The sequence below is a fragment of the Drosophila melanogaster genome, chromosome X, assembly GCF_000001215.4.
Source record: "Drosophila melanogaster chromosome X".
Taxonomy (NCBI): Eukaryota; Metazoa; Arthropoda; class Insecta; order Diptera; family Drosophilidae; genus Drosophila; species Drosophila melanogaster.
In genome coordinates this window covers 21,041,634-21,067,586 of record NC_004354.4, presented here as the reverse complement: position 1 = coordinate 21,067,586, position 25,953 = coordinate 21,041,634, and the positions used below count along the sequence as shown (strand labels likewise).

General features: G+C 41.7%; 5 protein-coding genes and 4 non-coding genes across 20 annotated transcripts in view, besides 1 other annotated feature; 6 read left to right on the top strand and 3 right to left on the bottom strand.

Annotated features, from left to right (window-relative positions):
• bves overlaps positions 1 to 13,624 on the bottom strand; it is a 28,429-nt gene extending 14,805 nt beyond the window's left edge. For 3 of the 4 annotated variants that reach the window (NM_001272823.1, NM_001272824.1, NM_206800.3), the window contains exons 1-2: positions 12,845 to 13,041; positions 6,030 to 7,095 (exon numbers count right to left, since the gene is read on the bottom strand). In NM_001272823.1, coding sequence (NP_001259752.1) covers positions 6,030 to 6,578 — 549 coding nt within the window. In that variant the 5' untranslated portion in view covers positions 6,579 to 7,095; positions 12,845 to 13,041. Of the gene's footprint in view, positions 1 to 6,029; positions 7,096 to 12,844; positions 13,042 to 13,264 lie in introns of those variants that run through there. The other variant, NM_134582.4, reaches the window with a different exon arrangement.
• Positions 47 to 5,310, top strand: CG32512 (uncharacterized protein). 4 transcript variants are annotated; one of them, NM_001298580.1, is made up of 3 exons: positions 47 to 987; positions 3,544 to 3,785; positions 4,172 to 5,310. In NM_001298580.1, exons 1-3 carry the CDS (start codon positions 368 to 370, stop codon positions 4,618 to 4,620), a joined length of 1,311 nt encoding a protein of 436 aa, NP_001285509.1. In that variant the 5' UTR covers positions 47 to 367; the 3' UTR covers positions 4,621 to 5,310. The 4 variants fall into 4 exon arrangements, with proteins under 4 accessions (NP_001285509.1, NP_608428.1, NP_001259755.1 ...); NM_134584.4 differs by having other exon boundaries at positions 4,172 to 5,203; NM_001272826.1 differs by lacking the exon at positions 47 to 987 and adding an exon at positions 2,999 to 3,136 and having other exon boundaries at positions 4,172 to 5,203.
• Positions 5,241 to 5,668: a mobile genetic element.
• A 25-nt stretch (positions 13,625 to 13,649) lies between the features above and the next one.
• On the top strand, positions 13,650 to 17,702 carry Stt3A (Catalytic subunit 3A of the oligosaccharyltransferase complex). Of its 2 annotated transcripts, none has more exons than NM_001272822.2 (6): positions 13,650 to 13,976; positions 14,361 to 14,689; positions 14,788 to 15,177; positions 15,384 to 15,671; positions 15,982 to 16,461; positions 16,762 to 17,702. In NM_001272822.2, the coding sequence occupies exons 1-6, from the start codon at positions 13,877 to 13,879 to the stop codon at positions 17,314 to 17,316; spliced, it is 2,142 nt and encodes a 713-aa protein (NP_001259751.2). In that variant the 5' UTR covers positions 13,650 to 13,876; the 3' UTR covers positions 17,317 to 17,702. The 2 variants fall into 2 exon arrangements, with proteins under 2 accessions (NP_001259751.2, NP_608425.1); NM_134581.2 differs by having other exon boundaries at positions 16,762 to 17,623.
• Positions 15,226 to 15,304, top strand: snoRNA:Me28S-U3344a. The gene has a single exon (NR_003751.1). It is a non-coding gene; the product is annotated as a snoRNA:Me28S-U3344a (small nucleolar RNA).
• Positions 15,853 to 15,901, top strand: scaRNA:MeU2-C28 (small Cajal body-specific RNA : MeU2-C28). The gene has a single exon (NR_002470.1). It is a non-coding gene; the product is annotated as a small cajal body-specific RNA : MeU2-C28 (small nucleolar RNA).
• Positions 16,609 to 16,689, top strand: snoRNA:Me28S-U3344b. Its single transcript, NR_003750.1, has one exon. It is a non-coding gene; the product is annotated as a snoRNA:Me28S-U3344b (small nucleolar RNA).
• A 788-nt stretch (positions 17,703 to 18,490) lies between the features above and the next one.
• Positions 18,491 to 22,449, bottom strand: Cbs (Cystathionine beta-synthase). Of its 3 annotated transcripts, none has more exons than NM_134580.3 (4): positions 22,238 to 22,449; positions 20,175 to 20,399; positions 18,989 to 20,030; positions 18,491 to 18,922 (listed from the first exon to the last, which is right to left on the bottom strand). In NM_134580.3, exons 2-4 carry the CDS (start codon positions 20,395 to 20,397, stop codon positions 18,619 to 18,621), a joined length of 1,569 nt encoding a protein of 522 aa, NP_608424.1. In that variant the 5' UTR covers positions 20,398 to 20,399; positions 22,238 to 22,449; the 3' UTR covers positions 18,491 to 18,618. The 3 variants fall into 3 exon arrangements, with proteins under 3 accessions (NP_608424.1, NP_001285508.1, NP_728384.1); NM_001298579.1 differs by having other exon boundaries at positions 22,238 to 22,326; NM_167726.2 differs by lacking the exon at positions 22,238 to 22,449 and adding an exon at positions 20,733 to 21,023.
• A 1,030-nt stretch (positions 22,450 to 23,479) lies between these two features.
• Mgstl (Microsomal glutathione S-transferase-like) lies at positions 23,480 to 25,462 on the bottom strand. Of its 3 annotated transcripts, none has more exons than NM_001298578.1 (2): positions 24,940 to 25,462; positions 23,480 to 23,907 (listed from the first exon to the last, which is right to left on the bottom strand). In NM_001298578.1, the coding sequence occupies exons 1-2, from the start codon at positions 25,066 to 25,068 to the stop codon at positions 23,581 to 23,583; spliced, it is 456 nt and encodes a 151-aa protein (NP_001285507.1). In that variant the 5' UTR covers positions 25,069 to 25,462; the 3' UTR covers positions 23,480 to 23,580. The 3 variants fall into 3 exon arrangements, with proteins under 3 accessions (NP_001285507.1, NP_728382.1, NP_524696.2); NM_167724.3 differs by having other exon boundaries at positions 24,940 to 25,102; NM_079957.4 differs by lacking the exon at positions 24,940 to 25,462 and adding an exon at positions 24,286 to 24,517.
• On the top strand, positions 23,563 to 24,037 carry asRNA:CR44431 (antisense RNA:CR44431). The gene has a single exon (NR_123973.1).
• Positions 25,463 to 25,953: the final 491 nt, after the last annotated feature.

The window sequence follows — 25,953 nt, the reverse complement described above, 5'->3', positions numbered from 1 at the left end:
GAACTGGCGTTGTCGGCGGTATATATAAAAGCTAATGGCAGCGGCGACTTCCCATTCAAAATCGCACACCTCAACGCGCCGCGTGTCGCACTTGGTCCCCCCGGAATCCAAAAAAAAAAAAAATAACCACCCCAAATATTAACCCAACCCCACGTTAGAATCGCAGTCAAAACCCACAAACCGATCCGAAAGCGCGGTGTAGAAAAATCCCAAAATCCAATATTTAAAATATACAAACGGAAAGTTAAGTAACCCCCATTAAATTTTTTTGCTGTGCGAAGCGAGACAAAGAAGAGTGCCAAAAAGAATACAGAGCATCTAAAAAGGATTATCAATTCAAAGAGGAGCCACAGAAACCAATGCAAAGATGTGCCACAATTCAGGGATCGTGGAGAAAAACAACGAGCAGCAGATCGAGCGCTACATGGCCTGTGGGATGCCATCGAAGGCGGTGAAGAGTGTCAAGTACACGCTGAAGAAGCGCGAGAAGAAGGAGCAGCAGCGGAGAGATCTGGAAAAGGATCTGCACAGGGAACAGCAGTTCCTTGAGGAACTCGAGCTAAGCAGTAGCGCCAGCGACTCCTCCTCCTCCTCCTCGTCCTCCTCGGTCACCGGCAGCGATAGCGAGGATAGCGGCGTTACCGAAACCGTTTTGAAATCGTCGCCGTCGGCGGATATGACAACCAGTCCAAAGGTCATCTCACCGGCCCCCACACCCAGAAGCGACCTCTTACGATTCTGCCCGCGATTTCGCAAGCTGCAGCAGGAGCAGCAGCAGCAGATGCTCAAGGAGATGGAGTTGCAGGAGGAGGAGCCCTTGGCCACCAGCACGCCCGCCGCCGCCCTGAAGGCTCAACAGCAGCGCAAGCTGAGCTCCATGGAGCCGTCAATGGACGACGCCCTGGCCATCGGCACCCAGATGACTAGGCAGGTGTCCGAGCGAATCACCTGCCTGGTGGCCAAGCTGCAGGCCAGTCGCCTGTACACGTAAGTCTCCCACCATTATTCCCCGCTAAAACACATCATCCATCATCTTTCAACTGGACTCCTAAGTTGTCTCATTTCAATAATTACCTGCTACAAATTTAGGAGATAGAGTTCCGTTGAAACTTTCTAATATATTCGCATACTGCCACTTAAGTCACTTTAAAATATTTAACATTTGGATAGTGCCGCTTAAAATAAAATATCTGCTAGTTTTTCTACAATTCAGGTTTTTGACTCTTAGTGCAGTTTCTATTATTCCATTAGTTCTGTTAACAACTCTGTTGCGAATCCAATTAACTTATTGGTAGTTTTACTCCGTTGACGGCGAATATTTTGTATTTGTATGATCACAAAGTGCAAATACTTCTAAAAATAGCCAATGAAGTTAATATTTACGGGAGAATATTGAGTTACCCGAAGTAAAATTGATCTGTATGTATCATAAAGATTATTTTGTAGCGATCATTGGTCGGCATATAGCACGCCCCCTGTTACTAAATATGTACCAATAAATTCATCAGCTGACGAAGGAAGGAAATCCTAAATGCTAGCGCCACTATCAGCTCTTATCAGTTCATTGTCACGGCTGCGGATCATGCTGATCACGCCCCTATATTGATATTTATAAATGCAAATATAAGCGTAGAATTTTTCCACCGTCTGCTGTTGTCTGGGGCGTACAACCGTTATGCAAACAGCAGACACAAGAAACGTCTGTCGTTGGTCTATTAACACACTAAAGTGGCTTCTTAACATAAGCATTAAAGACTATTAGACTAAGTTTAACAATATATGTATGTATGTATTTAACTAAAATGTCACAGCTACTAAACACTAAACTGATTTGCAGCACTCTCAAACTTTCTGAACAGCTTTGGCCAGAAAGCGAAATACAACGAAGACCATTAAACAGATTGTTAGCACCCCATTGATAATGCCTGGCAGCAGACGCCAAACTCGTGACCTGCACGATATCGATCGCCACAGTGGAACCCCAAGAAATGGAATAATTTATTAACAATTGCATAGCCAAACAGAAGAACCCCTCCTTTCCTAACCTTAGTTAACGTAAGCCCCAATTTCTGTTGGTGATTCACGGGAATTTGGGCCTCTAGGCCGCATTACTAACGACAAGTGCGTGAGTCTAAAAATACGATCAAGTGATATTCGCCTTGACCGTAATGCTGACTCAATGTCAAGCGATATGTTAAACCTCGGGTGGCGCGGGGGTGTGTCTAGAAACGGTCGTTATCTTGCGGTCAGTGGGGCGCTATGACGACAATTGGCATGTCAATAGAGTTCCCTAAAACCCCCTGAATCACCCGCTCTTGTTGGCTCGCTCTCTCGCCCAATCCGCAACCAACCACCTGCTGGAGTGCAAAGTGCGATCCGGGTCCTACGTCATCGGGAAGAGCTTTCGCGTGCATACAGTCCGGGGAAAAACTGTAGCATGCAAGGAAGGACGATTGATTTAAAAGTGATGTCGCGGCAAGACCGTTCGTTACCAGTCGATTGAGTTATTTAGTTGCAAGTTTGAAAAAATTTATTAAATCAATATTTGCATTTATGGCTGGCCTAATATGTTGACTGCAACTGTAGTATGGACTTGCTGTCTTTTCTTCACCCCTGTCCATAAATCAGCTGCGTTCGCCGCGTTTTATCGTTTTATCAGCTGGTCGCCAGCTGATTCCACTGAATTCGCCCCAAGTGCAAGTACAAAGCTGCATTATCCACGCTTTTTTGCTATGAATACCGCATAGAGATTGCCAATTTCTGGCTTTTAGTTATGGTCCCCTCGAGAGCAACAGAGAGAGAGGGTAATAGTGGGGGGGGGGGGGGGCGGCGAAAATATACAATATTCGGTTGCATGCGTTTGCGCACGTACGCCACTTGGGCTCTATTCGCCGCGCGACAAAAACAAAAACGAACGGCGAAAAAAGTGTGCAAAAAAGACATAAAAACGTAACAGACGGATATGCAAAATGCCAGACTAGGAAGGGTTGGTGGGGAGACGGAGACGCAACAAATGCGTAGACACGAACAGAAAGGGATAGCCATAACGTGGGGGAAAAGGAGACGGTGAATTCGCACGATCGCAATCGGTGCAAAAGTTCGCCGCAAATCAAATCTAATCGGACATGAGGGCCACGTGGGTACCCCCATAACCCATTTTCCCGCGGAGTTTAGACCATCGTCAATTGCGTAGCTATTGCATTTATAAGTTATAAGTTCACAACAGGAATTGAACCGAACGGGTCACAAAAGCACTTCAATCAAGAAAATAGACCTCATGGCCTTGAGACAGAAACACACATACATACATATGTATATGTACATACATATGTACTTATATCAATATGTTTACAGAACCCCAGTTTTGAGCCATGATCGATAATAATCGATACTGTGCGATCAATTCGATACATTTCGATCAAATGCCGATGGTCTGGTAGAAAGTTAGTCTTCTTTTCCAACATTAAAACTTCATTAAAATAATGTTAACTTCTAAATTTAAATTCGTACTATTTGACAAAAAACATTACTCTCCCATTGCAGAATTCTGACGCGTACGACACAGCCAGCACACTTGATAGCTGTTTGCATCTTGGCCTTTGTGCTGATGACTGTGGGACGCGACCTCATCGACCCAACGACAACGGTGGCAACAGCAGAAGCAGCAGCGTCTGCAACAGCAGCATCGACGAGAACAGCAACGGGCGGAGTTATGGCGGCCTTGGTCTTCCTGGGCGCCTTTGCCACCCACTTTGGGTCTCAGATCTGGATGACATTTGTCTCGGGTAAGTGTCCCCATATCGCAGGACTTTTCTGATCTTCAGGGATCACACATGAGCATCCCAAACATTCATTGTTTCCTAGATGAAGCTCATAATGCATAATGCCATTGAGGAAATTCATTGACTCATCTCAGCGAACGAAGTACTGTGAAGATGGTCTAGCCATAACATTCAGTTCGTCAAGGTTTCAGCATATGAAATGGTCACTGATCACTGATTCCATTGCCAAGATCAACCAATTTAATAATACATTTCTTTAAGCCGATCAACACACACTCGCTTCATTTGTGCGCCATTCCGCCAAAAATCGTAATTACATTTTGTAGAATTGTTGGGCAGTAAATAAAAACCGATTACTAGCAAGTCTAATTTTTTGCACATCCTTGCAGGACTCTCGCTGTATTTCTCTCTGCCCCGCCACGTTTTCGGGCAGTGCCAGCAGATCCTCTTCCCGCGCTACTTCGCCCTGAACGCCATGCTCAGTCTGACGATGCTGGTGGTGTATGCCAAGTATTTCCTCAGCGGATGGACGACATCGGCGGGCATCCAGATGGGATCGCTGGCCCTGGCGGCGGGAATTGAGGTGGTGGTGCGCCTGTACCTGGTGCCACCGATGCTGCAGCTGATGCACGAGAAGTACAGGATCGAGGATGCGATCGGCAGTGGCCAGGAGGTGGGCAGCCTTGTCCAGGGCGACCTCGTCGACTGCCCGCACTATCAGCGCATCCACAAGGGATTCCGGCGCATTCACATGACCATCGCCATTGGCAATATGACGGTCATGCTGACCACCTGCCTGCAGCTGTATTTTCTGGCATCGAAAATACGCCTTAGCTAAGGCAAGCCCGAAGTGAAGAATTTATAGATTTAGGTATCCACCACATAACAACGCATACACACACACACACATTACTACTACTGTACGTTCCACGTTCGATAAATGTCTCAAATTCAAATATGGCTTATTGAACACTTGAGTTTTTGAACTGGTCCTCCATCCGGCCCCAAATGCCCTTCCTCCGCCCCACACACGCCCACACCACCCATACGCCCATGCACGAAAATATTTAATTTCTCCCAAGGACGCCTTGTTTGCGACGACCTTTCCAATCTGATTTCCTGTGATAAACTCAGCCCAAAACTCCCAAAACAAAACACCCACCCGCAAACCACAGCACATTTAGCCTAGAGTTGATAGCCAATAATTTACAAGAAGTTATTAATTAATAGCCTATTGATAATTAATTATACTGTTTTTTTTTTTTTGTCTCATTCATTAATTTTCTTCTGTTATTTATTAATCCACCGAAAACTATGTTTTTCTCTGTTTTAAGTGCGGATATTAAGTGAATGTAATTTATATTAAAACAAACAAACAAAAACAACAACAAAAGAAACAAAATCAAAAACCAAAAAAGCACAAAAAGAAACAAAAACACAAAAAAAAAACCATACATCTGTTCACACATGAACACGAATATATTTAAAGACTTACAATTTTGGGCTCCGTTCATATCTTATGTAAATGAATCGAGAGCGATAAATTATATTTAGGATTTTGTTATCTAAGGCGACATGGGTGCATTGCTCAAAAACATGTAATTTAAGTGCACACTACATGAGTCAGTCACTTGAGATCGTTCCCCGCCTCCTAAAATAGTCCCTTAGTGGGAGACCACAGATAAGGTCCTCGCCGCTCAAGATAGGCAGATGTGCCCGAGCGTGGGACCTCGATAAGGCGGGGACTATTTACTTAGGCCTCTGCGTAGGCCATTTACTTTAAGATGCGATTCTCATGTCACCTATTTAAACCGAAGATATTTCCAAATAAAATTAGTTTCTTACAAAAACTCAACGAGTAAAGTCTTCTTATTTGGGATTTTACACATCAATAAAAATATCCAATCAATGTGTAAAATTTAAATGATTCTTTTTCTTGCGGCTCATATGTACATTAGATCTTTAAAAAGATGTCAAGAAGATGAATTAATCGAGTGGATTGCCTACTTCTCGGCTTTGGAAAAATTAAATGTAAGCTTGAGTTGGATTTCTGGGGAAAAGAATATAAATAATATGCTTTAAAATAAGCAGTTATTTAAAGACGTTTACTGAGGTAACTCTTCAGCATGTCCCTAAGTTTTCATTTGTAATTGCAATATAAAACAGGAATTTCTAAGTCATAATAATTGTTTTATTATTATTATTATTATTATTATTAGTTTACGGTATATACATATATCCACTTACCGCTTCGATTTCCTGCTCGAATCGCACAGGCCTCAGCCGGCATAGCACCACGACGAGATAGATGAAGTTGACAAAAAGTCCCATGCCCGACCACAGGATGACGTCCGGTGCAAAGGCCACCAAGTAGCCATGCATGCCCATCATCAGGCAGCCAATGAGCAGCATGGCACGCATCCACAGGGCGCCGTAGGGACCGTGTGGAGCCAAAAAGGCTAGGAAGAGAAAGGCCCAGCCGAGCTGAAAGTACAGGTGATGTGGCCCGAGGCACTGTTCGATGGACCAATCGCCGGGATTGATCGATCGCAGGGTTCCATTGTTGTCCCAGGTGATCGTTCCACTGCTGGCGGCGCTCGTTCCCGCCGTGCTCTGGGCGATTAAAGTGCCGGCGGCGGAGGCATCTGCTCCAGATCCCGAACTGCCTGGTGCTCCTGCTCCCGTAGCAGCTGCTCTGCCCATGCCAATGCCCATGACACTACTGGCGCTGCTGCCGGCACTGTTGATCAGGGCGCCCATACCAACGCCAGCTGCACTGCCCGCCGTGCTGGGCATTCCGTTGATCCAGGCGAACTGCCTTCGTTTCAGTCTGTCACTCTCCTCTCAGCCTGATCGTTGAGCTATTTTTTGCAGCACGTATTTTGCCTAATTACCAAATTGATTGGTTGATGTACTGGTTGGTTGTTGTCCACGCTAGGCGAATGCCAAAAATCTGCCTTTTGTTTCTATCTTCCACCTTTCTCTCCTTCGCCTAATTCGTTTGTTGTTGCTTACGCGCGGTTTTCCTCAACCTTTGTTGGTGGTGGTTTGTTTTGTTATTGCTGCTGCCCTTTTCAAAATGTTTGTGCTTTGCGGTTGGTGTCTTGAATGTATTTTTTGCTTGCGGTTCATATCCTAGCTAGTTGAAATTTGAATTACTTTGCATTTTACAGCTTAGTCAGCCGTTTAGTTAATGGCCTTAGACTCTTATTTCCGTATTTGTTTAATATTTAGCTGGGGCTATTGGTGAGCTAACCTTTGATGAGGCTACTGCTGCTGCCGCCTGTCACATTTTGCATCGCTTAGGCAGCTGCTGAAAGAAATTGAAAAAACGTTGTCAAGAAAGTTTCCAGTTTCAGCTAACGAATTAGGCAAAGAAATGTTAAGTAGGGGCAGTTGCTGAATAAATGCGATAGTAATTGGCTTTGGCAATTTATTAATTAACTATTAATGGATATTGCAACACCAACAGTAAAGCCCCGCTGTGAACTCTTACAGCTGCTAGTGAATGCCCCAGTTCTTGGAGTGTAGCCACTCCTTGAATTATTACTCCTTGAGTAGACTAGGGAAAGGATATCAGATGACGGACTACTTATTACAAACAGAAATGTACATAATGCAATTCAAAAGAATTATATTTTTACAGTTTGTTATTTATTCTCTCAATAAGTATTTTGTTATTGACTACTGATATTGATATTTATAAAACACATTACAGACCTCAAGAGGAATTTAATACAATACTGATTAGTAACAAAGGCGCTGAGTACTCATCGGAGTTAAAGTAATTGTTTATAAACATTTAATATGATTATGAATCTCGGCTGACTAATAGTACATACAGATGTGGACATACATACAGTATGTAGATATGAACTTTAGCGACTTCTTCTCGTAACTTCAGATCACGACGCACCCAAAATTCCGTATAAATTCTCAGAAACCCGTAATATTGTATATCATGCGAAAATCTACAAAAAATCTAGGTAATCGGGTATAAATCATAGCAAAATCCACTGAAATTCACGGAAGCAAAGACTATCTGCAATGTTATTTTTTTATTTTATTTTTTTTTTTTTTCGGCCGACAGAGATCCGCACAACCTGTTTCCGACTCGACCAGGCCAACAAAACTTGGCCAAAAGCACTCCAGAGAGTATATACACATATAGAACAAAGCAAACAACGGGTGCGAGTTTTGTTTGCTGACCCCAAAAAAGAACGCCAGCCGAACAAAAAAAAAAAAACACTAAAAACACTGGGAAAGTGGCCAAAAGTGGGCGAGGGCATGGTCTATACGGTCCGTGGTCCCCATATAGTTTATGGTATTGGGGTTGGTCTGGTGAGTGCGACTGGAAAACGAAACATTTCCGGCCTGGACATGAATAATAAAACAAAGCCAACGAGCAGGAAAGATAGTGTGAAAAGAAAAGGGAGAAATTGTGGATACAAGAGCGACAAAGAAGGGCATCGAAATAATCAATTTGATGTCGCAAAGTTCGTGGTCGCCCATGCACTGGAAGAAAAAGAAAAGCCCAGAAGATAACATTTCCAAACTTTTCGACAATGCCAACTAAAATAATGTGAGCATTGACCCGATCTTGATGGCGTCTTGATGATGTCTTGACCTGATCACGATGGCGATACGATATTCAAATTCTAATTTACCATAACATATCTACGATACAGGATTTTCTCTCAGTGTGATTATTGACAGTGGTCAACCAACCGATGACAGGCAGTCAGTCTGACGTCCACGATGATGATCATAATGCGCTAGTGATGTGGACTGTTACTCAACACTTTGCATATTGACTGCACTGCCACAATGTCTTTGGCGTGCGCCTAATAACGATAATGATGATAGCGGCGCAAGTGACACACATCAGTCACAAAAACAAACAAGGCCAACACTTCCTCGTCATTATCATCAACTCTTCGGGGGTGTGCAGCAGCAACACAAAAAAAGCAATGTAAATCAGTTGAGTGTTAACGAAATGCAAATACCCTAAAAACGGAATGAACATTTACCACCCAGAATAGAGAAAAGAGTGCTTGTTCTTGGCCTCGGTCAAAGAAATTTTTAAAAAACGTTGGCCTATCTATTCTATTCCGAATATCTACAGCGTAGCAAATGAAGAGTTGTCCGGTCTTGAATATCGACGAGCGCCACCTAGCGGAGGATATACGTATTACTCATATTTCCTGACGTCGTTCTAAAAATCTTCATTTATTTAAAACTTATTTTTTTAACAAATTCTTTTGTTCTTTTTGGTGATTAGCTAGCTAGTTGAAGTATAGGTAGATGTTTGGAATACATATATTAGATAGAATTGGTAGAATTTGGCCAGAAAATTAGGAAAAAGCATTAATAGGGGGGGCGTTCAAAATTTAAATTTCAATATTGCACTGCACTGTCACTTGAATCTGTAATCTAAGTCCAAATATTCCAGATCATAAAGTTCACGTTCATACGGACAATCAATAAATTGCTTATGGATAATACAAGCACAATATAATTCAATTTTTTATATTTTATGGACTTTAGGTCCGTGTTGAAATAACAATTTTTTAAGATATGTGCATACATATTTATGTATATAAAGTAATGTTTATAATATATGGTGATTTTGGTTTGGTTTATTGGTTTAATGCTTTCTCCCGAGCGCGCCCAAACTCAAAAACTCCAAATACTTTCCATAAAGGGTATATCCACACCAACGCACGCACACACATTGTGTGGCAACAACAAAAATGTGGGCAGAGAAGATGAAGTCATCGCTTTGTTGCCTTGAAAAAAAAAAACACACACACATACAACACGAAAAACAAAACAAAAAAATACAAAACAACAAATGCAAATACAACTAAGCGCGACTTCGCTTAAATTTAAGTCCATAGCCAAAAGTAAAATGGGTACAATGCGAACGAAGCAAGATTCAAAAACTAGAAAAACACAAACAAATATGTAGTACAAGTGAAAGAAAACATGAAACTACATTTAAAAATAATAAATAGCTATAGGTGCAACTATGAAATGACCTGCATAAAAGTTACACTTACTATGTTAACTAAGAGCTCAAAACTAACCTAAAACATTGAGGAATTGAATAAAGACAATGACTTAAATTAGGTTTAAATAATGCAGTTAATTTTCAAAGTTTTTACGTTTTTTAATTTCGAAGAACGATAAAAAAGACAACTTAAAAGGAAAGACTTTTCTTGCGAAAATCCCAATAGTTTGCGACTGATAACTGCGAGCAGAAAGGAAAAGTCGCCGGGTGAAAATCATGTGAAATAGGGTGGGTTGAATGACATGCCAGTGGCCAATGACGATATCGGAAAAGTGTGGGTTTAATGGCCGATATGAAGTCCCTCTTGACTCCCCCAACCCCATTTTTTCACGACGAAGTCATCGATTGCCTTTGTCCAGCAATTGATGTTTGCTCAGTGGCAATCATCGTGAAATCGTCGTGGGGGGCATCATCTAATGAGAAATGGCATTTGGCTATTACATGTAAGCGATTTTTTGTTTGAATTTCCCTGCAAATGATTATAATTATGGAGAAAGTCGCGGGTTTTATAGATGAGTATTATCAAGCGAAATGGAAATTACCCTTTTTCAGCAAGGAGAAAACTATCATAGGAGGAAATACAATATATATTTACTAAACGCAAAAATTCCCCTTGGACTTCCGATTGGACTTATGTACATATGCATGTACTTCGAACTAAGCACTCTGAATGTTTAAAAACATAAATGCATTAAAATTGACTTTAAAAATAAAGGGCATTCAGATATCGATAAGGAGCTATAAGGAGCTAAGGCGCCCGCACAATTCCATATCTCGCCCGATTCTAATTGGTGTTTGGCCCGCAGACAAATTGTGGTCGTAATCCAATTGGAAGCGGAACTTGTATGGCAACAATTGGAAATGAAACCGGCGATAGAAGGGAAAATACGAAACGAAAAACAATAAGAGAGAGAGAGAGAGTGAGAGAGAGAGGGCGAAAAAGGGAAGATCAGACATTAAAGTCATAAGCTTCGTAAAGGCTTAATTACGTGGAATTAATTGTGTAAAACACAACGCTTGCAGCATTTCTTAAGATTCCTCGACTGTTCCTTTGTTATTTGTAAATTTTAACTACTTTGGTGGGGCAAGTGGAGACTGGTGAGCCGAAAGTGAAACGGCGGCAACTTTTTGCTGTCCTCCGTTTTTTTTTTGCCCCTCACCACCAATTTCCGTTTCCCACGTGTAAACAAAAATAATAATAACAATAACCAGACAACAGGCAACATTGTCTCGCCCTATATGCCATATTAAATTTTACATCGTTTTTATGGCCCGAAACGGGCCAGCCACGGCAAAAATTGTGTAAATTATTTTGAGGCGAAAGCAGAAATCGAAGAAAAAATAAACAAAAACACTTAATCACTCAATGGCCATTTAAATGGGTTAGGAAATGGTCGACATCAGTATACTATACATGCAATATTGATGGATTACCTTACTCTAATGGTCCACTAACATTTTCAGCTAGCTCTTAGTGATAGGAAATTTTCAATTGTGAATATCAGTTATGGAGTACGAATTTCATCCAGAGCCGAGCACTGATAAGAAAACATTTCTATAGTTCAGTGTTTTTGTACATAAGGTCATTTATCTTATCGGAATGCTGCCTTAGGTGCGATATCAAATGGCTTTCAGTTATCCAACTGTTTGGATTTAGATAGGTTTTTAACTTTACGGTTTGTTTAGACTTAGAGAAGAATTTGCAAAGCAAAGCAATATGTTATTTATACATATATGTAGTTCTCAGATTTTTCTACCAAAGAATATTATTCTCAGTTCATAGCAAAAATACGCACCAGTTATTTTTGAAATGCATAATTATTTTTTGAATAATTCGTTCGTTATTTTTGGGCTCTCATTTGAATTATGAGACTTTTGAATTGCATAGCAATGTCTTTATTTATCGCCTCAGATCTTTGAAGTGGAATTCGGGAATTGGAAACTCATTTCAGAGCTATTCTCCCCACTGATAAAGTATTTTTGGACCCAATATATTTTTAAATAGAAATTTTAAAAACGAATTTCATCCCCATTTTCCCCTTCTTCATGTAGTTTAGATCTTTGGAAAGATCGTTAAGTTGGAAGTTACGAAAGCAATTCATCCCAATTGGGTCTCAAAATCGGAAATGAGAATGTCACTTCATTGATTTTTTCCTAATAGAACACGAGTCTAACTTCTTTTGTTGCAAAATATTCGATTTTTGGGAGCTTGGATAATAATAAATAGTAGTTCCCCGATCTTCTCTCTCTCCCTCTCGTTCTCTCGCCTATAGGCACACAACTTCCATAAATATACGCACACACAAACACACACACATAGAAGTTGCATGCCAGAAATGCCATGCAAATGCAAACACCCACATACACACATTGAGAGAGTGGGTGGGGTGTGAGTGAGTGGTGGGCCGAAGGAGGAGAGAACGAAGAAGCAGATGCAGAAGTTGGAGTTTGTTGCTTTTGTTTTCCTTTTCTTCCTTTCCCCTACCCCCCTTCCACGCCCTCCCATCATACATTCGATTTCCTTCTTCTTCTTCTTGAATGCGTGCTGGCAACTGCAATCGCTGCCTCTGCCGGCGTCGCTGCCCCCACCCGCACGCACACAGTGACGTCCCGATATATACACATACATAACACATGCATTTTTAAAAGCGTGTTGATGTTCGATTTTTCACCATTCTTGCTGCACTTTACACACAAACAAACACTCGCCATCGTTATTATTTAATTACTTTTGGCGCGGCTTCAATTAAAAAAAAAACAGCAACAACAACGCTGCAAGTAAATACACACACACACAATACATATGCAAATATCTATGTATATATTGCACATAACAAAGCTGCCACTAAAAAAAATCAACGATTTGAACTAGCAAATCTCATACACGCAAATAGGAATGGGCTTGCCCATGTATTAGTGAGAACAATTTCTTAAATATTTGACACGTGAGTTTTTCATTGTTTTAGGTACAAATTTTTCTTCTATTTACCAGCAGAAGTCAACTTGTATTTACTCCGATTCGCGTTTTTTCGGGGATTTGGTTCTCGTTTCGATTGAAAATACATATATTTCGGATATGTGATAACTATCAGTAGTTTTTCAGTGGAAACCGTGATTTTCCTGCCCGGCGATTCATCCGATGTTTTCTTGTCATATTTTGTTCGAGATTTTTTTAAAAGGCAATGAAAACACGAAGCAGCGGTGCTTTTATATGGGAAATATATGGCAATTTAAACGGCTGTAGCTCGCTCTCTCTCGCCCTCTCTCTCACTCGCTCTCCCGCAATGAAAACGAATTTCGTGGTGCACAGTGGTCGCAATTGCATACTAGCTGACAACTTTTTAAGATTGTTTACATTTCCTTGATTTATCTGAAAATTGTTACATTTTTCTTTTTTATTTGTGCTTACGGTTGCTTTGGCGTAGTTGACATCTTTGGTCTAAACGTATTTAGACAACTTTTGGTAACTTTCTAAAAAATAATAATCGTACCCCACTGTGTGGTGGTTGAAATGTGTTTTTCGCTCTCTGCTCACTACTCGTGCTCGCTCCCACGGAGAGTCGAAAACAGCTGGGATATAAGCCCAGGAACAGCCGGTTATGAATTGCCGATTCGAATACCAGCCGTGCTTTTGATGACTCACTAATAGTAACTAATCATAAATCGAGAATTAACTGCCGAATAAACCGCAAATAGCAGCCAAAAGAAGTGGTTAAAAGGGAAACAATAAAACCCGCCAGCGGTCAGAGTTGTCACCCCTATTACCGATAGACCGGCGATAGCACGCGATAATCGATAGCACTCTCCGCTCTTTGCCACGAATTGCAAGTTTGCGATCCCGTCGCATTCAAGTTTCAGCCATTGTTTTGTGCAAAAAGCTAAGTAATAGTGCTTCGGTGGGGCAAAACAAGTAATCCTGGACATCCGGAATTCAGTCAACAACTCGCACCGGTGACTTAGGGACTCTTGCATCGAATTAAGCAGCGCCGAAAAAAAGCCGGCAGGCGGAAGAGCAAGGAAAATGACGCTGGACGTGGGCGGCGTCGCCAGGGGACTGCTCACCTGGGACAAACAGGAGCACCTGGTCAAGCTGGCCATTCTCATCCTGGCAGCGGTTTTATGTGAGTAAACAGCGCTTATTCGGCATTAGCCGAGTGGGCGTTGTGAAAAGGTCAAACATTCGCATCTGCTGCGAGCTTCTTCGCTATCGATAGCTTGATGTGCCGCCGGCACTTTATGGTGAAATTACCCAGAGCATATAATGGCTTAGTTACGCAATGCAGCACTATTATTCCTTATTTCCTAGCTTATAAATTCCTTGATTTGCATTTGAACAAATGCATAGCTATAAACATCTTCCGATTGCCATGTTGTAGAATATCAACTTGCCAGCCCTGCTAGAATATCGATAGCTTGATACACGCTGGCATGTGCCATCACTAGCTGCTGGTCTTCCTCTTGCCATCGCCGATTAAACTTCCTTTTCCTCTTGCATTTCTGGACAGCATTTGCCACACGCTTGTTCTCTGTGCTGCGATTCGAAAGCGTAATCCATGAGTTCGATCCGTACTTCAACTACCGCACCACGCGGTTTCTGGCGGAGCAGGGCTTTTACAAGTTCCACAACTGGTTCGATGACCGCGCCTGGTATCCCCTGGGCCGCATCATCGGCGGCACCATCTATCCCGGGCTGATGCTCACCTCGGCGGCCCTGTACCGCCTGATGTGGCTGCTCAATGTGACCATCGACATACGGAACGTGTGCGTCTTCCTGGCGCCCTTCTTCTCCTCGCTGACCACGCTGGTGACCTACGCCCTCACAAAGGAGATACACGTAAGCCACCGTCCCACCGTTCTTTACTTTTTTTTTTATATCCTTTCGAGGTTAAAATTCGCACGTGGTTCTTATGATCCCCCTTTACCCCTTTTTAGAGCACTGGAGCTGGACTGGTGGCCGCCGCTTTGATATCCATCGTTCCCGGGTATATCTCTCGATCCGTGGCGGGATCGTACGACAATGAAGGCATCGCCATTTTCTGCATGCTCTTCACCTACTATTTGTGGATCAAGGCGGTAAAGACGGGCACGATCTTTTGGTCGGCTATGTCGGCATTGGCCTACTTCTATATGGTCTCCTCGTGGGGTGGCTATGTCTTCCTGATTAACCTAATCCCGCTGCACGTGCTGGCGCTGATGATCACCGGACGTTTCTCGCACAGGATCTACATAGCATACAGCACGCTATACTGCGTCGGCACCATTCTGTCGATGCAGATCTCGTTTGTGGGATTCCAACCCATCCAGAGCTCCGAACACATGCTGGTGAGTGTAACTACTTTGTGTAATGCTGTGCAGTGTAGCGATGTGTGATCTGTTGTGATGAATACATTTTAAATTCTTGATAGGAAGAGTATGAAACATAATGAGTACCAAAAACCTAGCTGAATTGGTCACTAAAAGAACTCTAATTAAAGAATTACTCGCTATATCGAAAAGAAGGGAGTGTAAATCGTATTTTTCTCTTGCAGGCACTGGGAACCTTTGGCCTGTGCCAGATTCACGCTTTCGTCGACTATCTGCGCTCGCGCATTCCCAAGGATCACTTCGATCTGCTCTTCAAGACGTTGGTTTCCAGTGTTTTGACTGTGGTGTTCGTCGTGGGTACCCTGCTCACGCTTACCGGGAAAGTCTCCCCCTGGACCGGCAGATTTTACTCGCTACTAGATCCATCCTATGCCAAGAATCACATTCCAATCATCGCCTCCGTATCGGAGCATCAGCCTACATCCTGGTCGTCTTTCTATTTTGATCTGCAGGTAGGTAAACCACTATCTTCGTAGGAATCTGTAGATGTGCTCTCAACTTAACAGTGTCGTCTTATCATATCTATTTTTGTTTAATAAATCCTTACTACAACAAAATTCGGTTTATTTTAAACCTATCCTAATTACACATGTTCTGCCGAGGATGAGAACTTAACAACGATGCGAATGATATGCGCCTTAATGCATTGAGTGATTACCTTGCACTTTGATCGCTGAGGCAGTTAAATAAACATGACCCCTTTTCACATAACAATCCAATATATAGTTAATTCATTGGCTTTTTTTCAAATTTCTTTTGCAGATCCTGGTCTTCCTCTTTCCCGCTGGCCTTTATTTCTGCTTTTCCAAGCTGACGGACTCGAACATCTTTATTATTTTGTATGGCGTCACCAGTATTTATTTCGCCGGAGTGATGGTGCGTCTAATGCTGGTCCTGGCGCCCGTGATGTGTGTGCTATCCGGAATTGCCATTTCGCATCTGCTGGCCAAGTATATCAAGAGCGTTGATGCCGGAAGCTCATCGAAGCAGGGAGTAGAAAGCAAGCGGCAGCACAAGAAGCTGGAACAGCAGACGGGAGGCGTGAAGAGCGAGGTGGCCATTGGATTCGTGGGTGTCATCACTCTGATGCTTATAGTGTACACGCTGCACTGCACCTGGGTCACCTCGGAGGCCTACTCCTCGCCCAGTATTGTGTTGAGTGCCAGGTCGCACGATGGCGGCCGCATCATTTTCGATGACTTCCGCGAGGCCTACTACTGGCTGCAGATGAACACTCCGGAGGTGAATATGAAGTTTTGATTGCCCATTTGTCGAGTGCTCTGCCGAGTTAGCCATAGAAAATCAGAAACAGATTGTCGTAATGGAATAATTGTGGGCTTTTAAGATCGGAATTTTCATCTGGCTAAGTCGGCAACACAAGAGTTTCGCATCTTAATGATGACTACATTGTAAATTCTTGATAGGAAGAGTATGAAACATAATGAGTACTAAAACAACCAAGCTGACAAAACAGAATATCCCTTTTAGTTTGCAAACTTTTGTTAAATGCTCGCACTGACCGTTTCGTAATGTATTTTTCAGGACGCTCGCATAATGTCCTGGTGGGACTACGGCTACCAGATAACGGCCATGGCCAATCGGACGATATTGGTGGATAACAATACTTGGAACAACACACATATATCGCGCGTTGGCCAGGCGATGGCCTCTTCGGAGGAGAAAGCCTACGAGATAATGAGGGAACTGGATGTGGACTACGTTCTCGTGATTTTCGGAGGGCTCACTGGCTACTCATCGGACGATATCAACAAGTTCCTGTGGATGGTGCGCATTGGCGGCAGCACGGATCGTGGTGCGCACATCCGCGAAAAGGACTACTATGCGGCCAACGGAGAGTTCCGAGTGGACAAGGAGGGCTCACCCACACTGCTCAATTGTTTGATGTACAAGATGTGCTACTATCGCTTTGGGCAAATGTACACGGAAGGTGGCAAAGCCCAGGGCTACGATCGAGTTCGTGCCGCCGAGATCGGCAACAAGGACTTTGAACTGGATGTCATGGAGGAGGCGTACACCACGGAGCACTGGCTGGTGCGCATCTACAAGGTTAAGGATCTGCCGAATCGTGGAGTCTGAGAAATAAGTGTCGCAGTCATTCCGCTCTATTCTGTGTTCTGTACATTAGCTAACTCTGCCCGTCTCCCTCTATCTCGAATATTTGGCAATCTCTCTCGCTCTATGAGCACCAATTGCTGCATTCTCCTGCTTTGCCCATCATGCATTTAGTTCTACACTGGCACAAAACCACAAAAACCAAGTATTTTTTTTGTTTTTATATTTTTACAAATGTCTCAAGTGTACCAGATGCGTCTGGCTTCTTAAGCAAGAAAGGAGCATGTAAGCGAATCGAACGAAATATATATATGTGGAGAAAAACTATCATAATCATTGAAGTTTTATTGGCGTTGCAAGTGGGGAGCACAGTTCACGTAGTAACGAATTCACATAGTATCTACTCGTACAAAACTAAATAAAAATAAATGCGATAAAAGTAATTATATAAACGAATTGTAACTTTTTGTTAAAAGAGAATTAAAAGAAATTAAGAGAATTAAAGAAATTAAAAGAAACTTATTGCATTGCCACTGGCTTGAAGGAATCATCTCGAGAGCTATAAGAGCTGGTGATTTGGAATATTAGTTAATTTCAAACTGTTCTGACATTTTTATGTTAAATTTCTACTTATTGAAGTTGCAAATACTTACCATAGTACATGTAGAATTGTATACTTACTTGCATTTATAAACTAATACAAAATTCTTTCAAAAGATGTCTCCTAAGGATAACCGAATAATATATTAGTATTTTCGGGAAAGCTAACAATAAAATCTTCAGTGGATAGATATTTTCCTTGAACAGCTTATAAGAAAGTTAATATCTTACACAGATATAAAGATTGTATATACAGTATAAAATTCTTTTGCGTAATAATGGGTTGGTTAATCTATAAGTTTTTACAAATAAGCTTTTTATGGCCAGGAGAGAATGCGTCAGGTAGCAAATTAGATAAATTAAATACGAATTAAAACGAAAATCCCAGAGACCTTTAGCCCTTTAAGCATTTTTTAACTTCGACGTTTACAGACTATATGTATTTATAATTAATTTAATTATAAATATCAAAAGTTTAAAATACTTTTAATACAATCGTTCAGCAACGTAGGATGTTTCTTCAGTTCAGTTCTAGCCATATCATACCATTTTGGACATATAAATACATATGTATAACAAAGCGTGAAATCGATACTTTGATACTTTAGGATAAAACTTTATTTGATATAATCAAAATGCATGCGGGTATAAGTTAAAAATGCGTAACATAGTCTGTAGGTGGTTGGATTTTTAGGACACAGATCAGGAACTGGAGAACGCTCCAGTTTAGTGGCTGCCGCCGTTGGTGGTGCCATTGGCCTTGGGCTTCTGCTTGCCGGCGGCAATGAAAGTGGTCACGTCCAGCTTGGTGGCCAGAGCTTTGAGCTCCACCTTGCCGGCCGGGTTCTTGCCCAGGATGAGCACGCTGGGGTCCACTTCGAGGACGCGGGCCAACTTGCCCAGAATCTCGGATTCGTTCAGTCGGATTACTCGTTTGTTGAGCGCCTTGATTGCGGGATCGGACTGCTGGCGGTTCATGCTCACGATCTGCGTGATCAGCGTCTCCTGACCCACGACGCCCAGGACAGAACTAAGTGGGAAAAAAACAAGAGGTTATAAACGGTGGAGCGAAAGGAAGGAATTGCGGTGATCATACCCATCATCCTGATCCACGACGGGCAGCTGGTCCACGCGGTGTTTCTTCATCAGGGCAATAGCCTCACCAACAGTTGCATCCGACTTGAGAATGACCGGGGGAGCGGGTAGCTCCAACTCCGCGATGGCCAGGCTCCACCACCAGTGACCGTGCTCGTTTACCGGCTCCTTGAAGTTGCGCGCCTCCATCCAGTTGTCCGACACGAACTTGGTCATGTAGTTGCGTATGCCATCGGGCAGAATGACCACGCACCGCTGGCCTTTCTTCAATTTGCGGGCATGCTCGAGGGCAGCGTGCATCGCTCCGCCACTGGACCCGCCGCACAACAGACCCTCCTCCGCGTTCAGGCGTCTGCTCATGGGGAAACAGTCTGAGTCGCCGATTTTCGTCCACACATCCACGACGGTGTCATCGAATACGGTGGGCGGAAAGTCGTAGCCGATGCCCTCCACCTCGTAGAATTGCACATCGGTCTTGTTGAGCTCAGCAGGGCGGGCAAGGATCGAGCCATAGGGATCCACGCCGACTATCTGGCAACTGGGAACCTGCTCCTTGATCTTACGCCCAATACCACTGATAGTTCCCGCCGTTCCCGCCGAGACCACTATCATATCGACCTTGTTGTCCAGCTGCCACAGAATCTCGGCGGCAGTGCCATCGTAGTGAGCCAGCGGATTGCCAGCGTTGCGATACTGATCCAAGACAATCGAGTTGGGCGTTTCCCGCTGCAGCTGCTGAGCAACGTAGATCAGTCCCTCCGGCGAATCGTAGGCTGCCTCCGTTGGAGTACGTATGATCTTGGCCCCGAGGGTTCGCAGCGCGGACACCTTCTCGTTGGACATCTTCTCCGGCATCACGATAATGCACTTGTATCCCTTAACGGCACAGGCCATTGCCAGTCCAATGCCCGTGTTTCCAGACGTTGGTTCGATGATGGTGTAGCCTGGCTTGAGCAGGCCCTGCTCCTCGGCGTCCTGCACCATGCGGTACCCAATGCGGTCCTTCACTGATCCACCCGGATTAAGGAACTCGCACTTGGCATCTGTAGAGGGGAAAGAGGCAATTAAATGATCTTAGATTAGATCTGTTCGTATTGTTACTCTGAGGCCACATTGTGGGTTAGGAAATGAGATTGTATGACTAAGTCAGTGAAACTCTTCGGTGGATTTTTAGGCTATAGACTTACACATCTCGCATTCGATGCCGTCGCTGGCGGGAATGTTGTTCAACTTGACCAGTGGCGTGCATCCGATCACCTCGAGGATGTTGGGCGTAATCTGCTGGCGGTGGGCGATGCCCCGATGGATGTGGGGCGACTTCTCGGCTGTACCCAGATGCCATTTGCACTTGGACGGCTTGCCGGGATCGATGAAGTCCGCGGGCCTCTCGTATGGCTTCGGTTGTGGCATCTCTGAAAGAAGGAATTTATATGAAAAAGTGTTTGGGAATCTCTGTAGCGAATATAACATATTGTTGCTTATTTTAATATATTTGTAGAAGCAATATAAAAGTGTATCCTTCTTCTTCTTCTTCTATAGAAGAAGAATTTCCGGAACTTGGGAATACTTTTGTAGGGGCGTACCAAGATACTTTCTTACAATATCAGACCCCAACTAAGATACGATTTATTAAATTATTAACATATAGTGATAATAGTATGACTTGAAAAAGCTTATCTGCTCCTGAATTCGAAAAGATTCGATTGATTTGCGATCTAACAAACGCCAGATGGTGCCGGTGTTACCTCCGATGACCCGTATCTTATCACTCCAGATTCCGGTGTGCAAATGGGGGAAAAATCTCAATCAAAATATACTTTCTGTTGTCTCATTGCGACGAGGTTGCGAAATTGCGTGAGATTACTATTCAATCGAAAGCGAAAAGATCGGGCCCAAAAGCGATGACGTGACAAAACTCAAAAATATGCAAATCAGATGGAAACAGGAAGGGCAGCTTGTTTATTTCAATTTGCACAGATCCCGAAGTCGGATTATCTTAAGAAGATATATGAAAATACGCATTTTTTCTAGCTGTAATTATTTAAAGGATACAAAACTAAGATTCTTAGGCTCAAGGCTTTCCTTATCACAACGAAATTTTAAAATACGCGAGGTATTCCATTAAAATTCGATTCTTTGTGGAATTTAGTCTATCTTTAGTCTATTCTAGACGTTCAGTTCCCAGTTCGAAGCCCTTTCTTTAACTGGTTATTAAATAGGGACTACCGTCGTTTAAGTGGGTTTCCATTTTGTAGATAAGGTTTTCAGGTGGCACTGATTGCTTGCGCTGTATACGACACGCCACTCGAAACCTATCTATCACCTACAAAGTAAACTCAAATAAGGGAACATTTATTATATGAAAAGCTTTGCCAACGTTGTGAGGGTATCTTGTGAACTCAGGACTAATGATAGGGTAGGTCGGAATCTGTAGTATCGGCATGTATTAAATTAACTTAATAATTGAATGGAGCGCAAAGTCTTTCTAAAATGCTACCTTAGTGTTTATATAAATTTTCTAATATAAATAATTAACGAATTGCATTTAAAAGGAATTAAAAAAACAGCTACGTACTATTTATTAAGCGTCCCGTTGAATCTATTTATAAAATTATACGTTATGTTTTTAATTTGAACGTAAGCTGAATAAAGTGGTATTGAGATACTTGATGTATAAAACTATCCTTTTATAATATGAATATAACATATAAATCCAAATATTTCAATGTAAGGTGAGCATTAAAGTAAAGAAACATTATCAGACGACTAAAATATTATTTATGTAAATTTCGAATCAAAATATCGTTTTACTATTTTAAATTTACGCAAAATTTACGCATTTGAAAATTATATAATTTTAATATTAATGTGTTTCTTTTTTTTCTGTGTAAACTCTAAACTTTCCCGGTTTTCCTTTTTATTGCTCTTTCTTGTTTATCTCCCCCGCCGATGACATGCACACACACGCATTTTTCCATATACATACATATGTCTATACATATTTGTTTTACAAGCACGCGGCTTCAAAATAGAACAACAAAAACAAAAACGAACGGCGAATATGTGAGAAGAAAAAACAACATACAAAATAGCAAGCACATGTTTCTCTCTCGTATTATTTGTACTTCTACATATTTATATGTATTTCGCCGGTTGGAAATGTGCAAGAAAGAGGCAGCAAAAGGAACTTTAAGGGAAAAGGATCAGGACGAATGCACTTTGGACAGTTGTCAGCTTAAGTTTTACTTACCAGTGCTGGTGATTAGTGACCCAGGAGCGACTAACTAGCGCGAACTGCGAAAAGCGACCGCTACGATGCTGCCAACGAAGGCAATTGAACGGAATCGGGAATCTAACCAACGCAAGCAACTTGCGGCTAACGGTCGGCTGCGATGCCGGCAGAGACGGCGGCAGCGCACAGTGGTGCTGGTGCATGGTGGCATGCTCAACACAACATAAAACAACAGCGTGGCAAATATTCATAATATATATTTTGACATACTTACAAAAAATACTTGAAATGTCAATAATGCCATTGTTTTAGTTTTATTTCCATTTAAATAAAAATTTAATATATTAATAGAAATTTTAGATTTGACATTACTGCTGTTTTCCTCTAGAGGTACATACAACTGGCCCGTTTTTTTCCAGTCAGTCTAGAAAGGCCTAAGAGTAAATTTTGTATAAATTTTAAACGTGTAAAACTGTTAACCGTAAATTTAATTCGCCTCATATTTTAATTGTGGATTTTTCATTGGATTTCATTGGAATTGTGGATTTGTTTTTTATTTTTAAAAATAATATAGGGTATTTATCCCATTGTTATGGTGAGAATGAAACAGATAGTGATAACCGGTTTCGCTCTTCTTCATACACAGCATGGCTTGATCTGCGATTTCCTGCACTGAAAATAAATGCGTAATCTAACTATCAGATTCCGCAGTAGTACCAGATAAACGTAATGCTGAAATCCGAATCAGTTGCCTACGTTTTTAAAATAGCAACCTGTTTATTAAGAACCAATTCATCAAGAACTATAAAGCTTTAAATTATCTCCAACTGTGCTTTTACAGCTATATATGTGTGTATACATATATACATACATGTATTGCAAAAGCTGCATGTTAAACATTTTGTAGTCTTATAATGTATGCTACACTATTTAATCTTATAGCAAGCATTATACAGCACTTTTTTTAAGCTCTTACCCACAAAACGAGGTAATTAGTATTCAAAAGTTAACTTATTTTAGTTATGGTAAATTGATTACTGCGATCTGTATATACGTACAAAGTATTATTGTATATCATAATATATTATTGTATATCATAATACAGAGGTATAGTGATGAGATACATTTCTCTAAAATTGAAAATAAGTTCAAGTGAAAAACAATTTCTTACTTGTAGTTCAAGTAACTGCATTGCTTTAAATGAATTTAACTTTTAATTTTTGGCATTTTGATTTTTCCCAAAAAGAAAACACTTAGATTGTGATCCAACAGCACCAAAGCCGAGGTAGGCGTAACTCTATATTTCAGAAATTATTTCAAAATGCTTAAAAAAAAAAACAAGAAGGACTAGACCTATGTGCTCAGAAGGCGGCCGAGGCGATGACCTGCAGGGCCATGTAGACGGTGGCGCCCAAGGCCACGAAGAAGGCGAGGGCACGGGAAGGCTGGGGCACCACGACCACGGCGTAGACCAGTGTGTGGACGATGCGGGCGATGCCCACGGCGCGGAACAGGTTGATGGCCAGAAAGGCGGCCGGATCAGTCAGGACGTAGAGCAGACCGATGGCGAAGAAGGGCAGGATGTTCTCCAGGTCGTTGCGGTGGGCACGGCGCACACGCTCCACGTTCGGATCGTCGAACTTGACCTTCAGCTTGGGGGACATCAGGTCCTCGGGGTTGGCGAAGGTCTGAAAATGAAGATACCGATTAAAGAATCGAAATACATAAAATTAGGAATGTGATGTGCATTCATATGCATCTTTTTATTGTTTTTCCATTTGAATTTCGTATCGTTTTGTACAGTTGCCATGTATTATTAAAAAATAAAACATGGTAAGCTCAAAATTGTATTATAATAGTAATACTTATTTATAATTCGTCACATTTTATATACTAATAGATTAAGTTACATTTATAATTATCACCGTTGCTAGTTGAATTCTAATAACTTTCAACCTTAATAAATTCACTAATCTATTTCGTTAGATCCATTTAAACTTTCACTGGCGTGAGACTTTGACCCCACTGTGCGACCCGCTTCCCGCACGCCCATTCCCTTAACCCACCTTCGTCTTGAAACGCTGGATGGCTGTCAGAAGGCTCATCAGCAGCATTTTGATCACCAAAACTCCGACCCAAAAGGTGAAACTCTTGAAGACGGGATTGGAGAGGCTTAGCAGTTCCACGGGGCTGGCCATTGTATGTGTTTTAACTATAACTTTATTATCTTTATAGTACGTAAAATGTCTGGTCTGGGATTCAACAACTTGCTCGGCCGTCGCTGAAATATAAAATGAGCGATACTCGCGTGTGCTTTTTTTTTTATACCGGCAAATAAAAGCTCTCTTTGCGGCGTAAGCGAATAGGCGAATTTCGGGGCGGAGGCCCCGCTTGCTTGCTTGAAAAGAGAAGCGAGTGTTTTTGCCCGAAGAATACAGCAGAGGCCACAATGGGAAGGCAGCAAAAACAAAATACCCTAAATTGTGCGTTAATAAACGAATAGATTTAACTAAAAATATAAAAATTAATAAAATTATTATATGAATATGTTTTCCCTTCTCACATGCGATCTAACTTTTCAATCTCTAAAATCAAGTGTCCATATAAAAGTCAACTTGAACTGACCGCGAGTGTGAATGTAGAAACACAAATCTCAACCCATTTTCATGTAGATACGATGTAGATACTGCAGGATTGAACTGATAAGTTTGATAACTTACGGCCGTAAAGAAGCGCATGAGACCCGTGTAAATACCAGCGGCGAAGATCTTGAGTATCAATATAGCCGACCATCCCAGGTAGCATCGGAACACCTGGTTCTCCAGCGACATGAGTTCGGGGTTAAGCATTTTGATAGCTGCAGGTGCACTTGCATACTGACATCGGTTGCAATCGGGTTGGGTTTGAAAACAGAAGCAGTTGATACCTTGTAGGTTGGGTATATCGATTTGAGTGAATCTTGTTCTTTAAATTCCGATTTTGTTTCGGGTTTTATGATTGATTATATAGATTAGGTAGTTCGGAAAATGTTTTCTTCTATTTAATTTGAATTTATCAACATGCTGAATAATTTTTCTTGTATTCTCTTACAATGCATTATTTTCGGAGTTCTATATTTCAGTGAAAGTTGTACCTGAAAAATTCTTAGTCTTGTAACCATGTAGCTCGGTGGGGTATCATTTTCGATCATAGTTCGCAACTAGTATAACTAGTTTTGCTGTCACTGTAAAGTGCTGGCGATTAACTTTTAATAGAACTACAATAGCATGGGAATTGCTGCTAATTACCGTAAAATTGCTGAAACAAAAAGCTTGCCAAAGCTCAATTGGATTTCGTTCTGGTAGTAAGGTCTTGAAAAATGCATTTTCAAAATTGAAACAGAAAATACGGATTAATCAAAACATTGAAGCGATAAGAAGGTCTAAATATAGTTTCAATGCGCACCTGTGTCTGCGTTGAATCATATCAAAAGTTGCCTTCAAACTGATAAGCTGGGCTTTTGATAATAAATAATCGTATATGTACTTCTGCTTGCTACCAGCCGAAATTATTCTAAAAACATATATTTATTTTAATGGTTAGGTTTTGAAATTAATAAAGCAGTTGATGTTAAGTTAAGATAAATAGGTTCAACATGTGGCATAAACACTCTATAGAGAACTAATTTAAAAATTAAAAATAGATTTGTTCAGCTGTAACAACTTATTTTGCATGTTTTCAAATTGACCATAGAA

Excerpts from the sequence above, each read along its gene's own strand:
- CG32512 (NM_001298580.1), top strand. The coding sequence starts at position 368 with ATGTGCCACAATTCAGGGATCGTGGAGAAAAACAACGAGCAGCAGATC. Across the intron at positions 988-3,543 it reads CAGGCCAGTCGCCTGTACAC|AATTCTGACGCGTACGACAC; the intron begins GTAAGTCTCCCA and ends CTCCCATTGCAG. Across the intron at positions 3,786-4,171 it reads CTGGATGACATTTGTCTCGG|GACTCTCGCTGTATTTCTCT; the intron begins GTAAGTGTCCCC and ends ACATCCTTGCAG.
- Mgstl (NM_079957.4), bottom strand. The coding sequence starts at position 24,417 with ATGGCCAGCCCCGTGGAACTGCTAAGCCTCTCCAATCCCGTCTTCAAG. Across the intron at positions 23,908-24,285 it reads TCCAGCGTTTCAAGACGAAG|ACCTTCGCCAACCCCGAGGA; the intron begins GTGGGTTAAGGG and ends CTTCATTTTCAG.
- Stt3A (NM_001272822.2), top strand. The coding sequence starts at position 13,877 with ATGACGCTGGACGTGGGCGGCGTCGCCAGGGGACTGCTCACCTGGGAC. Across the intron at positions 13,977-14,360 it reads CATCCTGGCAGCGGTTTTAT|CATTTGCCACACGCTTGTTC; the intron begins GTGAGTAAACAG and ends ATTTCTGGACAG. Across the intron at positions 14,690-14,787 it reads CCCTCACAAAGGAGATACAC|AGCACTGGAGCTGGACTGGT; the intron begins GTAAGCCACCGT and ends ACCCCTTTTTAG.
- Cbs (NM_134580.3), bottom strand. The coding sequence starts at position 20,397 with ATGCCACAACCGAAGCCATACGAGAGGCCCGCGGACTTCATCGATCCC. Across the intron at positions 20,031-20,174 it reads CGGCATCGAATGCGAGATGT|ATGCCAAGTGCGAGTTCCTT; the intron begins GTAAGTCTATAG and ends TCCCCTCTACAG. Across the intron at positions 18,923-18,988 it reads GTCGTGGATCAGGATGATGG|TTCTGTCCTGGGCGTCGTGG; the intron begins GTATGATCACCG and ends TTTCCCACTTAG.